This window comes from Nelumbo lutea, chromosome 5 (genome assembly GCF_056320005.1).
Source record: "Nelumbo lutea isolate HS-2025 chromosome 5, American lotus-T2T, whole genome shotgun sequence".
NCBI classification, from domain to species: Eukaryota; Viridiplantae; Streptophyta; class Magnoliopsida; order Proteales; family Nelumbonaceae; genus Nelumbo; species Nelumbo lutea.
This window is the reverse complement of record NC_142688.1, coordinates 8,901,289-8,918,239: the sequence shown is the minus strand read 5'-3', so window position 1 is coordinate 8,918,239 and position 16,951 is coordinate 8,901,289. Positions and strand designations below refer to the sequence as shown.

Here is a 16,951-nt window from a genome sequence, read left to right as displayed (position 1 = left end):
AAAAGAACCCCAAGATTTTATAGCTGCATATTTGTCCAAAAACTAAACTAAAAAAAAAGAGGTCCTCGTCGTTGTCGTGTCGATCCAATTAAATCCGTTTGCTTCAGTTGGTGGTGGCGGAGAGGTTGAAAAGTCGAACCATTTGACAGTGGTGCTCTGAAGGAAGGAGACGAGTTCCTTCCTTTGTCTGCACTTCTCATTCATTTCTTTCAATTATTGTCTTTCTCCATTTGATGTTGGTTACCCATCTTTCCCTTTGGTAGTCGTCGTTAACCTCAAAATATTCGGTTGAGCTCTCTCGGATGCCTAGAGAGAGTCAGAGTGACCATGGCATGGGCATTGGTTCGGGTTGCCTTAGCCTTTCTCATGCTGGTTTCTGTCGGGATTATTCATCCCTCGACTATCTGTTCTTCGTCGTTGGCGCTTGCGGGAGATCACGATAATTTCCTCCGCTCGTTCCACCCAAGCGACCGTCGCAGTGGTCCCGCAATGATTTTTCCGCTCTTTCTCTCATCGCCCAATTCGTCTCGGTCCTTCGTCGAGGGCAATTTCCGTCGACAGCTGCAGACGGCAGGGCACCAAGTCCCGAACGCCCACATGAGGCTTTACGACAACCTTCTCTTAAATGGGTAACTTATGTCCTAAAGTCTTGGTTTTCGTCTTATTTCACGAATTAAGGGCTATTTAATTTTCATCTCGGGTTTTTATCATTTGAATTAATATTAGGCGTGCGCGATCTGTGCAGTTACTACACCACCCGTCTTTGGATCGGAACGCCTCCTCAGGAATTTGCTCTTATTGTTGATTCGGGGAGTACTGTTACTTACGTTCCATGCTCTACATGCCAACAGTGTGGCAAACACCAGGTAAGACTATTATATAATGTTGACGGGTAGTCTTTACTATGACATTCTCTTGATATAGTAATATAGATTTAGATTCTCACCTCTCCTTTTCGTTTTGCCATTTTTTGATTCTGTAATTCGCATAGGCTAGACTTTAATCCCTGAAGTGTGCTACTTGAATTATCTTCCTTATACTATAGCACATCTAGATTTGTGTTATTTTAAAGCCTCAACTTTTAAGTCTTACATCACTACCTCAAACCGCAATAGATTCATTTCTTATCACAGCTAGTTTATAGCTTGGTTTGAGGTTCATAGTTACCTTTTTGTTCTAAATTCAAGTAACAATCACAGAATTTGGCTACATAACTCAATAAGTTTCTTTGTTATAGAACTGGGTAACTATTGGGATAAAGCTTATTTTTCATTAAGATTAAGATAAATGAAACAGCCACAAGTAAAAGAGGATATTCATCCTCCATTCACAAAGGCAGCAATGTATACTAATGAGTCAACCAAATTGCTTGTTCAGATGAATTCTGAGGTCTACCAATTTAGATGTATGGGCATAAGGTATTCTATTTTCTTGGGTTTGGGATGCTTTTGGTTTCTTTTTCTTACCCATGGGCTTGCATTTATGGCTTACTTATTGTCATAAAATTCTATACTAGTAAGATATTTCATCTAGAGCTATTTAGGGTATTAGAGATACATAATTAAGGTAGAATAGGTGTTTAGGGTTTGAGAAAATAATAATGTTTAATACTATGAAAATGCAACTGGTTCATAGTCAGAGAAACTAGGACAATATGAATAGCTTGGAAACCAATGGATTTCTTGGGGTTAGGTTGCCGCCTCTAACTCTCCCTATCCTGGAAACCAGAGCTTGATGGATCTTAGGGTTGACCTAGATGTCATTCACACATCCAGCTCTTGTTTGATCCACTTTCTAAAGATAACTTTAACCAAACATATAGCACAACAAATGGCAAATCAATTTCTGTTGCTGATCAAAACAATGGCAACTCAATTTGAAGTAGCTTTAGATGATCATCTCAGGTAATTATCTTCCATATAATTTCTTACATGAATGAATGGGGATATTGTTGGGTCATATTAAGTGGTAAACCTACATTAACCCAACCCTATCAGGTTAGGGCTGGATCAGCCTTAATAGGATTTCAGGTCGGGTTTGGGTTGAGGCACACCATTGCCAGACCTGACCTGTTGACATTGTAGAATTGAATCATTTGTACATGTAGCCTTGGTAGATGTGTAATTTGTGGGGTGGGTTGGTCGGGTTCAGTATCCTAGTTTGTTTAATTGGGTCAGGTTCTGGTTGAAGTTGATTCTGGTGAGGTTTGGGTTGAGCGAGATCCCATACCAAAAACCCAACCTATTGACATCTATATGCATGAGAATGCAGGTTTGAGTCTGAGAGCAGCCACTTTGTGCAGAAAATGCCAAAGATTAGGTCTCTATCCAGTCTACCCCTTCTAAGGCCCCAAATAGCTGGGACCAACATTGAGTAATGATTTCTGTTTTATAATTTGTTACATGATTAGTGATGAAGAAAGTTGACTATTTAATGGAAAAACTACTGAAAACTCTGCATTCAACTTTGTAGTTGTTGGAGGCTATGCTCTGTCATTCCTTCAGTAGTGATGCAAATTGTTGAATGTCTCTATGGAAAAAATTGCTGAAACTCTGCATTTCAACTTTTAGAGTTGTGGGAGGCTATGCTTTGCTATTCCTTAAGTTGTGATGCAAATTGTCGAGCCCCTCTCCCTCTTTCTCATGCTCTAATGGAGAAATCAGCAAGTTCATTTGTAATCTAGTTTTTTATATGCAATTTGTGGATTTCTAGTTAGTCATTACATATGTTGATTTGGATATCAGTTGTCAATGGAACTGTTGCATCTCATATAATAATACTTTGTACATCTTCATCCACCCCAGCCCACCAATTTGAATTTGCAAATGAATTTGAGTTTCTATGTAGACATTTTAAAGAAAAATACTGTATTTTAGAGTTGTTAAATTATTAACTTAAATGAATTTTCAAATGAATTTGAGTTTGGATGCACAAAAATTCTTCCTCTGTGATGTTCTATCTAGACATATTTTAAAGAAAAATACCGTATTTTGCAAATGAATTGTTCTTTTCCCTTCCTCTTTATTTGAAATATCAATGATTTATTTTTCCTTTTTCTTATTTTGGTCATCCAGGATCCAAGGTTTCAGCCAGACTTGTCAAGCACTTATGAACCTCAAAAATGCAATATAGATTGTACTTGTGATAATGAGAGAGTGCAATGCATTTATGAAAGACAGTATGCTGAAATGAGCTCTAGCAGTGGTGTGCTTGGTGAGGACATTATATCCTTTGGCAATGAAAGTGAGCTTGTTCCCCAGCGTGCTGTTTTTGGCTGTGAAAATGTTGAAACTGGTGACCTTTACAGTCAACGTGCTGATGGTATAATGGGCCTAGGTCGTGGTCAACTTAGTATTGTGGACCAGCTTGTTGAAAAGGGTGTAATCAGTGATTCATTTTCATTATGTTTTGGTGGGATGGATGTTGGTGGGGGTGCAATGGTTCTCGGTGGGTTCCCTCATCCACCTGACATGGTCTTCTCCAATTCAGACCCTGGGCGCAGGTATGATTTGATTAGTTTCTCTCATAAATACAAATTCCTCAAAAGGTACATTCGTTACATCTCATACATTCACTAATTTTGGTATGGTGACAGCCCATATTACAATGTTGAGCTGAAGGAAATACATGTGGCTGGAGAGCCATTGCAACTAAACCCCATTATCTTTGATGGAAAGCATGGAGCTGTCCTGGATAGTGGTACCACCTATGCTTATCTACCAGAAGCAGCATTTTTAGCATTTAAGAATGCTGTAAGGTTTCTTTGTCTTGAATTTCAAGCTTTACTTTGTTTTTTCGGTTAGTTCATATCAAATAGTATGTAAAGGCTTAGATTTCCTTTTTTGATATTTTCCCATTTTTAGGGTAGGGAAAGTACCTTGAACTGGCCATTACCCAATGATGGGTCTTGGGAGGGGTAGACTGAATCTGGTCCTAACCTTTGGAATTTTTTGCACAAAGTGGCCACTCTCAGACCTAAATCTGTGTTCTTGTGATTGCCAGCCCAAGACTTTACTATTACAATAAGTAATGGCCCCTTGAACTGAATTGGTTAAATCTCAGATAGATGACACTGATTTAGGGTTTGTGTCATTTCTTTTTATTTATTATTGGTTAGAAAAATAAGCTTCATTTACAGATAAAAAGTATTTAATGAGCTTCAGTAATATGTATTTTCTGACACAGTGCATTTGGCATAATGGGTGCCATAAATCCAAGCAAGAGAAAAAATATGAAGTATTGTGTTGTCTCTGAACACGATAGCATGAGGAAAATGCACAAGACAAAATATCATTACAGGTGTATGTGCAGCAATGGATCACAAGGAAAATATATGGTTTTTGTCAGTTTACTCTTTCCATGATCATCTTGGGAGGCTAGATTCTTGGTGTCTTCAAGGAACACCTCACTTCATTGGATCTACCAATGAGCTATCTGACTCTTTAGCCAGAGGAGTTGGGATAGTGGATCTATGTTGGGGTTTCGCCCTTATTTTCCTTTTAGTTTAGAGTGTATGATGAGCCTGTGAGGGCAGCCCAATTTATTCTTTATTCTGTCTGGTATGGATTTCCTTGTTGATATTTCCCTGCTTGTATGTTTCTTGCTTTGCTTTTTTGTGGATAGATTCCTTGATCTCCTCACCAATCTGAACCCATCTTGACATCTTTTTTGACATTTCCTTTGTCTCATTAGAGTCTTCAGTTCGTACCCAATAAATAATTCTTTCTTGTAAATGTATTAATCATCTCATTTGGCATGGTGAAAGCATCTTTATCATTGCTGCCAAATGGTGCTACTCGCTACAAGTTCCTTTGGATAACCTAATTTCTAATTTTATTCAAAGTTGGTTTTAAGCTGGTTACAGAAGGACAGTGGACTGTGGAAATATACAAATGAGAGAAGGATAGCTAAATGGCTAACTAGGGGGACAAAGGTTCAGTTTCAGTGGGTGAAGAGGACTGCAAATGCTTTTGCAGATACATTAGCAAAACAAGGGGTGGGAAGCGAACAGATGTTTTGGTGTTAGTTGGGTAATGCCCGGCACAGTGAAGGATCTGCTAAGATCTGGTACCTTCTGGGCTTATAAAAAAAAACGGAAAATACATTGGGAGTGCCATTCCAGCTGCATTTATCAGCACTATATGGTCTGAGAGAAATGACAGAATTTTTAGAAAAGAGAAGAAAGAGCCGGAGGTGCTGATTCAGTGTATTGTAGCCAGACTTGCCTCTTGGCTTTCTACCATCCCTGTTCTTTGTAATCAGAACTTGTTTGTGATGCTTAACTCAGTCAATCTGTGGGATCTATTATCAGATCCTTAGGAGGTGAACTGATCTTTGTTCTCCCCCCTTTCCTGTATGATTATCTTCACCATGAATAAAATTTACATTGTTTTTTTTCAAAAAAAAAAAAAAGAGAACAGATGTTTTGGGCTTTATTGTCATTTTCTTATCTTTTCTTTTCGGGAGAGTTAAGCCTCTTTATCTCTTCCGTGAATGTTTTAATTATCTTTGTCCTTTAATAAAATGATTTCTGTTATTGATAAAAAACTAATTTCTAATTTTATTTTTTTGGTTGTACTAGTCCATCTCATAACCATCATCTCCACTGTACAGTGTGATGGGCATTTATCATGTTTACGCTTTTGGGATTGTTGCCTATCAATAATGAAGTATTTTACCTTATCTTTCTTTTTCTTATTTTAAAACAAAATTTCCACTATACTAAAATCAGTAAAAATATTTCTTTATATTGGCATATTTGTTTCTTTTAAATGATTTATTTTTGTTGTTTGCTGTGTATCATTATAGATTATGAAGAAACTTCGCCCCCTAAAACAAATCCGTGGTCCTGACCCAAACTATAATGATATCTGCTTTTCTGGTGCCGGAAGGTATAAGCATCTTCCGCTTGCCTAGTTGCTTTATACATCTTTGACCAACATTTAATAATTCTTTATGAATTGCACCGTAGTGATGTCTCCCTACTCTCAAAGACCTTCCCAGCAGTTGACATGATATTTAGCAATGGTGAAAAATTGTCACTGGCTCCGGAGAACTACTTGTTTCGGGTAATGTTATTTGCTAATTTTTCCAGACTTACTGAAGACAGTAATATATATTGTTGGTGAAGTTGATTTGAATTTAATAGAAAAAATCATTTCCCCTTTTAGTTGTTGTTATTGGGACTGTTCTCTTGATATTTATAATCCGATGATTCTCTCTTCTTGTGTTGTGATTTCTTTATAAAGCATTCAAAGGTTCGTGGTGCATATTGCCTGGGTATTTTCCAGAATGGGAAAGATCCAACAACTCTTCTAGGGGGTATGCCTTTGCTTTATTGAGTGCACTGTTCTAAGTAATATTTTATGATGCCCTTCATGTATATGTTGCATTAATACTCCTGCATATAATATGATGGAGTTACAAGTTCTCAAATATGTATGTGTTTTCCTCAATGATTTTCTACAATAGGAATAATTGTTCGGAATACTCTTGTGACTTATGATCGTGAGAATCAAAAGATTGGCTTCTGGAAAACTAATTGTTCTGAATTGTGGAAGAGACTTAACATCACTGATGCTCCTTCACCAGCACCTTCAGTTTATCACAGAAGGAATTCAACTAAAATTATTTCGCCTAGCTTGCCTCCTAATGGATCACCAGGCTATACAATTCCAGGTACATTAATCTGCAAGTCTGACTTACCCATCTGATTTGGATATGTAACACAAATATATCCTTGCATGGAACTATAGATTGGTGGAAGATCAGAAATTTGTTTTATGTAAAGTAGGTTCATAGTTATTGTACTTATAATTACGGGTGTCAATTTATTCACCTGGATTTAGCATAGGCTCTATATTGGGCTGGCCCCAAGGTTCAAAATATGGATACATCCTGATACGCTGGAACATGTGTATCAAGGGTTTGACTAACATGCTTCCTATTTTTTTTCGCAAAAATTTACAGGGTGCCGGTCTTAGCAAGGCCTACCCTCTGAAAATATTAAAATTTTAAAATACTTAATATTTCACGTATTGGGATGGGGCCGATATGATATGATATGCCCAATATGCCCTGATATAAGATGAAACTTTGAACCTTGGTTGGGCCAAGCCTGGCTTTGCACATGGGTCTGCAGGACAGATGGCTGGGACACAAGTATTCTTTTTTACACTGTTTTATGTAGAATACTTAATATTTTATATAACCATTTTGCATTATCATGTTTTTTTTTATATATAAAAAAGGAACTCTTAAATGAAGATGGCAGTGGAAGGGACTTAAAACCCAGGTCACATTTGAATGACTAGAACAAATACCTATTCTACTTTGTAAATGTAGAATAAAGAAGATGAGAGCAAAGATATTAATCATTTTCAACTTGCTTGGAAATTCAACTAGCTTTGCTTTAACAACTCCTTCTGTTAGGAAGTTTTCCTATCGGTTATTAGTTGTCATAAGGGTAAACAAATTTCTTGAGCTTCAAAAATCCTTGATTAAAATGTTGATCCACCTCAATATACTTGGTATGGAAGTCATAAAAAATTAGGCTTGATGTGGTCATGTAAATGGAGTTGTGTAATATTAATAGCTGTGTTACTATCATAATATATCATCATATGATGATCAACATGAACTCCCAAATCAGCCAAGAACTGCTTCACCCACATTGGAGCTTAGATACTCTATGAGCAATTACTTTCTACTCTAGTTCTGCTTTGAATCTCACTACAATAGATTGTTTCTTGCTTCTCCAAGTAACTAGATTTCTTCCAACGAGAGTGGAGTAGCTAGATGTAGGGCTTCTATTGTACACTGAACTAGCCCATTTAACACAAAGTGAGCCTCTACATGGAAGTGACCCAGGCTAGTAAACAATGGGCCTTTTCCGAGAGTAGTCTTAAGATATCTCAAGATTCTCTCAGTAGCTTCAAGATATGGACTATGGGTAACATGCATATATCGGCACACCACCTATTGCATACAAAATATCAGGCCTGGTCAATGATATGTAATGTATCATTAGTCTTTGGAACTTTCCAACATACTCTAACAATTTTCCATTTAAAGCATTTATCTTGTGATTGGATCAATTGAGTATCTATTGGTAAGCCCCAAGTTTTATTGTCTCTTGAAGCAGATAGTTTATGCTTCAATTGAGAAATAAAGATTCCCTTTCTTGATCTGGCTTAGGCTTCCAAGATCTTTGATCTCAAATTTAGTAACTATGAACTGCTTAATAATCAATGCACACTAAAAATTGATGGGTTTGTATGTATGTTTACATGTATGCACATATGCATGTATGCATGCAAATATGTGTATATATATAATTGGACTGGGCTCGGGTTGGGATGAGGTTGGGCCGGGTTTGGGGTACCCATAGTTTTCAAGGCGCCAAGGTGAGGCTAGGCGACCATGGGGTGCCCAGGCGCCTAGCCCTTGCCTAGGTGATGGAATTTAAAAATAACGCTTGCCAATGGATTTCTGCCCCTTCTGAACTAGTTTTTTTTTTTTTTTTTTTTGGTTTTATGTATTCTGCACTTATGTGCTTGTATTTCTTGCAGTGTTGCTTCAAGTAGGCAAACCAATATATTAGAGTTGCATCTTACAAGTTAGAAGTTACAACTTGAAGGAACTGAAGAGGGTGGAGCCCCTATTTTAGATCAACAATACATAGGGAATAAATAGTAAATAAAAGAAGAAAATGAAGAAGAAAAGTAGGGGGCGGAGCCCCTGTTCTAGACCCAGAAAGGTTGGTGAAACAATATTAAATAAAAGAAGAAAAGAAGGGGCGGAGCCCTGTTTCAGAAACCAATGATGAGAACAAAGAAAAGCTGAAAAATGCAAGAAATTAAGAACAAAAGAAGGGGGCGGAGCCCCTGTTCTAGACCCAGAAAAGCTGGTGAAAAAAATACTAAAATAAAAGAAGAATATGAAGAATAAAAGAAGGGGTGGAGACCCTGTTTCAGAGTCACCAATAATGAGCAAAAAAGGCTGAAAATATGCAGGAAATTTAAGAACAAAAGAAGGGGTCGAAGCCCCTGTTTTAGTCCAATAAAATGATTCAAAAAACTTGGAGAAAAGATACAAAAAGGAAGAAGAAGAAGAAAATTGATTAACTCACCTTGACTTTAGAGGACTGTGGGAATGATGGAGGGCTGTTGTTCTCTCCTCTTCCTCAGTTTGATTCTATTGTCAAAGGGAAACCCTTGAAGATTAATTTTGTTTTTTACTTTCCTCACAACAAAAGCATGATAACATGCAACAGGTTCTATTATAAAAATTAAAACAACCAATAAAATATTATATATTATATATTTATATTTATTTAATAAATATTTATATACTATATATTTGCTTCAGCCCCCTAAGCATGTGCCTAACATAGATTTTCCTGGCATTTGGGCGAGGCGTTCTTTGAAAAGCGTCTACCTAAGGGTTAGGCTCCAGCCCAGCCCGAAAAAGTCTGAAGTTTTGGGCCTAGGCCCAGCCTGAGGACTGAAAATCCAAGCCCAGTCTGTAAATTTGTGGATTGGGTCAGTCCGGGCTCAAGTTGGGCCTGCCTAAGTTGCACCCTTATCATAGACATAGCCTATGTAATATCGATACATCTGAAGATTTCTATGGCAGAAAGATATCTTCTTAAAACTTCCAAACCATACTATATGCATGACTTTCCATTTTTTGACAATATTGCTATCACAGGCTTGTTGAAGTAGCAAAAGATCATCTTTTTAAATGTTACTGAAGGCTTTAGTTCTTATTCTTCTTCTTTAGTCTTTAAATCTTCTTTAGTATTTATTTAGTCAATAATCAAGACTGGAATAACCATATGAACAAGGTATTTTCCATGTTCTTCATTTTGACTTCTGTGTGATATTGAGTGCTGTTACTTTTAGCAGTTTGGATTGAAGTTTCTATTTGACATTGCTTCTCCATGACCTTCAATGCTTAGGTGAATCCCAAGTTGGGCTCATAATGTTTGATATGTCATTGAGTGTCAATTACTCAGACCTTGCTCCTCACATCACAGAACTCGCAGAATTCATTGCTCATGAATTGGACGTTAATACTTCACAGGTAGAGGTCATTCTACTTTTTATGGAAGCTAACCGGGTTGTAGAAATTTTTTAGAAGGTATAATATGAATCTGATATATTGTTTAATGCTTATGTCAGATTCAGCTTAACAGCCTACACTATGGGGCAAGGGTGGATGATGATTTTCACAGTCATTTAAATGTTTCCTTTTTATAAATGATTTCAGGTTCATATGTTGAGCTTTTCCAGCAAAGGAAATGATTCCCTAATAAGATGGGCCATATTTCCAGCAGAACATGCTGGTTATATTTCTAATCCCATGGCAATGGTAATGTATATTCTACCATTTTGAAGAATCTTCAAAGAATAAGTTTCCTATGAGTATTTTGTTATGCCACCTTATAATCATGTCATTTCTCCAGAGCATAATTGTGCGCTTAACTGAACACCGTGTGCATCTTCCTGATACATTTGGAAGTTACCAGGTGGTTCAATGGAAAGTTGAGCCACCAAGAAAACGGTATGTTATTTTTTTTCTTCTACTTTATTGTTTGAACTAGTTTATTTCATTGTTTCTTATTATTGTTAGCAAATTTTTATTGTTGGGATCCTACATATTACCCAAGCTTGTTTCATTTTCTCTTCATTGGAAAATTATCAGGTGGTTCAATGTGGCTTGGCATTGTTTCTGTAGATGCCAGGTGGTTGAGGTATCTGTATTTCAAGTCTTACTTTCTAGAAAGTTTTTTCCTAATATCTACTTTTATAGGTTCATTTTAGGGCTTATGTTGTCTTGTTTAACCATTTTCTTGGGGAGAATATTTTATATGACTATGTGGTTTGATGGAATTGTTCCTTTTGTCAAGTCTTCTGACTGGGAGACAAATTCAGGAAGAATCAATGTCTTAAGGGTGATCATGGGCTAAGCTGGGCCAGGCTATGATATGAGCTATAGCCTGATCTGGATACCAGGTCTATGACTTTAAATATATAATATATTATATTACATGACATATAATGTATGTATAAAATTCATGTGCTACATTAATCTAGTATAAAATATTATATATAGTATGCATTATATTTGTTATATTATAATATTTATGTAATATGAAATATGTGTGGGCCAGGCTGGGCTGGGCTATAAATGATCACCCCTAAACAGTCTCATCTGATGGCTTCTATGCTCTTAGTTGAAACTTCTCTCTTCATAGTTCATGCTCTTAGGACATCTATTTCTTTCAACTTCCAACTTTTTCTTTTGTTGTTTTTTGGTTGCATGAGTGATTTGGATTTCCCTGTCTGTCTGATCTCATTGTTTAGTTTGGTGATCCAACTATCCAAAATACCAAGTCAAGATCTGACAGAATTGACACTTACTAAACAGCCGATCATGTCTTTCCCAATCTGATTCATTAAGTATTTGAAAACTGGAGTAACATGTACCTTGCATGGTGTTTTAAAAGGTATGCTTGGGTTCACAAGTGATTCACATTTTGTAGGATATGTATTTCCTGAGCGGCTGAACCTAGGTCGATCTCACCTGGCATATTGCCATGTTTGAGGAATTAACCTTGAATTTGATGTTTGAATAAGTCATCTTATGTATTATAGGTTACAGAGTTTAAATAGTTAGACGTAGGTATGACTTTAAGTGATGCCTCACTTGGTTATATATTAGTTTTTTTTATTTTCTTCTGAACTTTGATGTGCATATTATATATTAAATTATTAGTTTTTTATTATATATTAGATATTGTTCAAGCGATTCAGTAAGTGGTCATTTTAGCAACCAAAAATATATTTGTTAGAATTACTTGACAGGGGCATTCTTGTCTTTTGTTTGTTATTTTTCTCTCTTATATCTGCTGTAACCAAGGTTTAAAATATCGATACAGGCCAATATGCCGGTAGGGGCATATTGGCCTGTATTGAAGCTCACTGCACCATTTTTTTTCTTTAAAATTGGTTCAGAGGGGTCGGTCTAAGGCTGGTCTATGGTAGACCATCTACCCCTGAACTAGGCCACACCCCGATACGACCCCTGTAGGGGTGTATTGTGAAGCCACCGATACGATACACCTGATATGGGGCGTATTATATCGAAAATTTGAACCTTGGCTGTAACTTATCTAGGGGCATTGTTGTCATTTCAGCAATCAGTAAAATATCAATACAAACTGGGTTGACAGTAAGAGTTTAGTTTGATTTCTCCTTGCTTGTCTTCCCTATTTTCTTCTCTCTTCTCTATCTCTCCCTCCCTTCTTCCTTTATTTCCTTTTCTCTTTTTTCTTTCACTTCACTTCTCTTTGTTGAAGTTGGAATAATATTAAAGGGACAATTTTAAAATATGCACATGAAAATTATTGGTAAAACTTGATCTGACAAGCACGATAGTGTGTGTTCAAATCTGAGAGAAGCTACTTTGTCACATACATAAGAAAAAAAGGTAGGTCTGTATCCAGTCCATATGGCTGGAATCAACATTGGGCAATTGACCTGAGGCTTTGATATGCATAACAAACATATCATTTTCTTGTTGCACGTACCTGTTCCATGTTTATAATTTTTGGTTTTCATGTGACCAAGACCTTATAAGTAGAACAGATGTATAATTTTAAAAGCATTTTTTCTTTGAAAAGCCTAATTTAAAAAATACTGAAATGTGAGAGCTGTAGTAATTAATAATATAGCGGAAGATATCATATACAAGAAAATACAGCGTGTTCCTGGTTAAAATGGCTTCCTGATACTAGCAACAGACCTCTAGGACTTTTAGGAACAAAGATAGAGTCTGAGGATTTCTCTGCGCACACACATGCATGGATGCATGTCCATGCATGTTAGGACAGACACATTATGTTAACTTTTCTTGAGATAGAAGGTAGCTGATTATATTGATAAAATTAAAAGGGTACTTAAGATGATATACAAGGAAGCAATAAAACACTACTAAAGAGTTATACAGGCATAATTCTGTCACCATACAAATCTTCCCTATGGGCACCTGATTTAGCCAATCCTTTAGCTATTGTGTTTGACTCCCATGGAATCCATTTGATTTACGTCCAAAGAATTCAGGATGTCTCTAGCCTTGGCCAAGGTTAGTGAAAACCACCTAAACTCTCTAGTGATTCGAAGCCCAGTGAGAGCAGCCAAGACCTCTCTGATTTTGTTGAATCAGCAGTCCCAATCAGTCCTCTAAAAATCCAACATACTTTCATCCCTCTTCTTGAAGATACTGCCAATTCCTGCTGCTGCACCAGGTTTTACCCAGGGCATTTCCATCAAAGTTTAAACTCATCTCCACCTCCTGCCTAGAGGGTAGACCCTTAGAGATGCTTGAAGAATTGGGGGAGGATTGTAGGATCCCCACCAAGTTCCTTTATATGCCACTTGTAAATTTCTTTTAAACTCCACAGAAGTAAACCACCCACAAATTGCACAAGTAGGATATATAAGAAATCAGCTCTTATGGATTTAGCTTTTTTTTTCAAAGATGAGAGTTGTTTCTTTCTTCCCACACCCCTCACATCACTGCCTGCCACTGTACACCGGTATATTTTCCCTCTTCTTCCTAGACCTTTGCCTTCCCATTGCCACAACAACTCCACGACTTACTCTGGAGTCTGGAGAAGCCCAGTTGTAACCAACCAGATTAAGGAAATGAAGTCAAATCTTCCTAGTTTCTGAGCAATGAAGGAGGAGGTGATCAGCAGATTTACCTTCACTGAGGCAAAAAGTGAAGACTGAAGACATGAGGATGGATAAACCACCTGTTCCTATTCTTTTTCTATAACAGGTCACAAGTGTTTATTTTCTTCAAGGAGGCCTTCCACATGGAAAAGAAACTGTAGGAGGCCAATTCTTCTTAAACAAGAACCTTGTATCACAGATTCCTGACACCAGGCCCCTGAAAAAGGATTTGGTTAGGAACTTGCCAGCAGGGTGATGTTTTCAAATTCTTTGGTCTCAGGTTGTCAAAGAAATGTAGACCTCTCTTAGGGAGTATAGTAGATTTGTAATTTCAGTGATATCTACTTCCCTTAAGGGTCTTCTAAAGCTTAGGTTCCAATTATTTTCATACGAGTGAGGAAGAAAAACAAACTGAGACAGTTGTCTCTTGGACTTGGACACATTATGTCAACTTTACACATATTTTATGACATCTGTCTATATTCTTGATCAATTATATAATCAAATTTAGCTTTTATTCATGGGGTATTTGCAACATTAGAAAAAATAATAATAAATTAATAGAAATGCATATATATTAGTGTTTTAAAAAAATGACCCCGAAACAAAATTGTTTTTCCCTCCAGGTGGTGGGTCAGCAGTTCAACAGTCGAAAAAAGGGTAAGAAAAAATAGATAAAATGCAGAAAAATACAGAAAACTACCCAAAAAAAAATTGCAGCAAAGAGTAAGAAAAAATTGCAGAAAAAAATAATGGACTTGGATGGATGGTCTAAAACATTACACATTTGGTTTTTAGGACTTGCGTGAAAGTTCCTTGAAAATAAAGGGTATTTATGATTAAAAAAGAATTCTAATGTGTAAACCTGTTACCCACTGACCGGGTCAAGCAGTCAACAGTTCAACCAGACAGATCACTGGGTTGTTTTACCTAATCAACTTTTTTTTTTCCAGAAAAGTAGGGTATGGATAAAGAGACCCAGGTTCTTGTCCGGGTGATGGGTCAACCAGTCCAAGTGGCTGAGTCAACTATACGTTGGAAACATTGATACATATTGACAAATGTGTTTTGTTTTCTGTGTATTGCTTTTGTTCTCATTTTTCTTTTGTGTCTTCTTTTTGGAGTTCTACAGAAAATGGTGGAAGGAACATCTTTTTGCTGTCGTTTTAGGGGCTGTTGCTACGTTGGTTCTTAGTTTATCAATTTTTGGGATATGGTTGATTTGGAGACACAGACAGCAAGTACTTGGCATGTACAAACCTGTTGGTGCCAATGTCCCTGAGCAAGAGCTTCAGCAGCTATAACTGATGGGGTTTTTCATCATGCTGATTTATACCCAAATCTATCCCATTATTGTTTGGATCGTACACAAGAAAAGTAAGTCCTCTCAGGAAGCTCCCAAATTGATTGGTAATCAAGTGTGAGATGATCCCTGCACACCTGTCATCCTGCAGTGCACTGGTAGGAGAGCTACCAACCTTTTGGATGGGACACATGATCGCTGCATGAGAAATCAGTACAAAAGCATTGTAGAACCATTTAAAGAAGGCTTCCTCATCAAAAGGTGATTTGACAAAAATTTTGTTCTTTTCCCACTGATTTTGTTGTGCTAACCAAGTACAAGGAACCGTCATTTCTTCCTCTGAAGGATGCGTAGATATCGAAAAAAAGATCCACTCTTAGCCTGTTACACTTGCACATTCCCTCGTCTGTTGGATGATACCCCATATTACAGTCACAGCGTTGCTGTAATAACTTTTTATTTCTTAAAATAGGAAAAAGAACTGCTGTTCTAGCATTTTCTATACCTTACCAAATAAAGTGATGATTCAATGTTTGTGCTCTCAATTCTTGAGCGCCCTATTGCGTTAATAACCAGTGGTTAGAAAACCAGACCTTAAACCTGTTGAACTGTGACCCAGGCCCATGGCTGATTCAGTCATACCATAAAAAATGGAATTCTATGAAAAGTGGCCAAAATTGGCTGACCATTTAGTTTTACCAAAGAACTGGTGAACTGGTCTTAATTTCATAAAACCGTCTGCATCAGTAAATGAATGGAAATTTCAAAATGCTAATATCCAAACTTGAACTCATGACCATTTATTTATGTTGTCTTGTTACCCTTAATCAATTCCTTTATTTATGTATATTTATACCTTTTTAATGTATATATTGCTTTAATATTGATATTCCCAGTCTGAATTTGTAAGCGTTGTTAGTCACTCATTTGCTCAAAATTTCAGATTATTAAGTTTAAGCCAATGAATGATGAACAATATGAATTTTTGATGTCCGTATTTTTTAGTTATAGAGATGGAATCTATAAAGAAGAGGGGCAAGACTACAAAAAACTTTGGCTGTTGGGGGTCAACAGCCCAACAGCCAAAGTTACCCCAAATCCGGATGCCGCTTGGACTCTTTTCTTCTCGCTTCTGACATTTTTTTTTTTAATTTAAAAAATCTTTTGAGCTCTCGACTCTGTAAAACACCCTTTAACTCCTGTCTAATGAATTTCTTTTACTTTCTCTTCGGACGCCTTCTTAAACACCCTGATCAAAGAAATAGTTGGTTTAGTTTAGCGACTTAAGTTGATAAGATGAACCCTAGTTGGATAACTAGGGACGCAGCAGCACTATCGTATCCATTGCTTTGAAGATTCATGATCCTTCCGTTTTATGCAATAAATTTATCATATCCCCTCCACAAAATTCCAAGGTTAAAGTATCATTATGATATAGTTGATATAGGATACATGCTCAAATGAGAGGCATGATGCACCCGCTAACTGGACTGATACAGCTGAGATACATGTAATACAAATTTATATTAAGCTTATATATTATAAAATTCATGATACAAAATTGAATATTTGTAAAAACGCGTAAGAAACCTATTTGGGTTTCTGATCCTTCCGTTTTAACTTGTAAATCTCTAATGTAGTATTTAAAACTTGTACATATTCCTCATCTATTTGTAGGATTTATTTGGGTTTCCCTACCATACCGAAACATATCCTAATTACTCCACTCATCATCGTCGTAGTCATCATCTAAGCCTTGTCCCAATTATATAGCAGAATAGATGGCTCCCGTAGCTCAAGTTCAAGGGTTACCAAAAGGCAATAAAACATTTGTTTTGTAGGCCTGCACATGGTCGAAACATGAAGGTCAACAGAAAATCACTTTGAAGCTTGCATGTATCCTAGA

The 16,951-nt window shown here is 36.8% G+C and overlaps 1 protein-coding gene across 2 annotated transcripts; it reads left to right on the top strand.

Annotated features, from left to right (window-relative positions):
* Nucleotides 1-33: 33 nt before the first annotated feature.
* Nucleotides 34-15,590, top strand: LOC148850200 (aspartic proteinase 36-like). 2 transcript variants are annotated; one of them, XR_016099061.1, is made up of 13 exons: nucleotides 34-629; nucleotides 746-866; nucleotides 3,075-3,502; nucleotides 3,596-3,752; nucleotides 5,809-5,891; nucleotides 5,972-6,068; nucleotides 6,249-6,321; nucleotides 6,472-6,678; nucleotides 9,962-10,086; nucleotides 10,273-10,374; nucleotides 10,469-10,566; nucleotides 14,875-15,119; nucleotides 15,197-15,590. XR_016099061.1 is itself a non-coding variant. In XM_088943865.1 (12 exons), the coding sequence occupies exons 1-12, from the start codon at nucleotides 328-330 to the stop codon at nucleotides 15,044-15,046; spliced, it is 1,965 nt and encodes a 654-aa protein (XP_088799991.1). In that variant the 5' UTR covers nucleotides 34-327; the 3' UTR covers nucleotides 15,047-15,590. The 2 variants fall into 2 exon arrangements, 1 of the variants encoding a protein (XP_088799991.1); XM_088943865.1 differs by having other exon boundaries at nucleotides 14,875-15,590.
* The last annotated feature ends 1,361 nt before the right edge of the window (nucleotides 15,591-16,951 follow it).

What these genes read in the sequence shown, in the direction of transcription:
- LOC148850200 (XM_088943865.1), top strand. Translation starts at nt 328, where the DNA reads ATGGCATGGGCATTGGTTCGGGTTGCCTTAGCCTTTCTCATGCTGGTT. An exon ending in AACAGTGTGGCAAACACCAG is followed by an intron (nt 867 to 3,074) that starts GTAAGACTATTA and finishes TTGGTCATCCAG; the next exon opens with GATCCAAGGTTTCAGCCAGA. An exon ending in AATTCAGACCCTGGGCGCAG is followed by an intron (nt 3,503 to 3,595) that starts GTATGATTTGAT and finishes GTATGGTGACAG; the next exon opens with CCCATATTACAATGTTGAGC.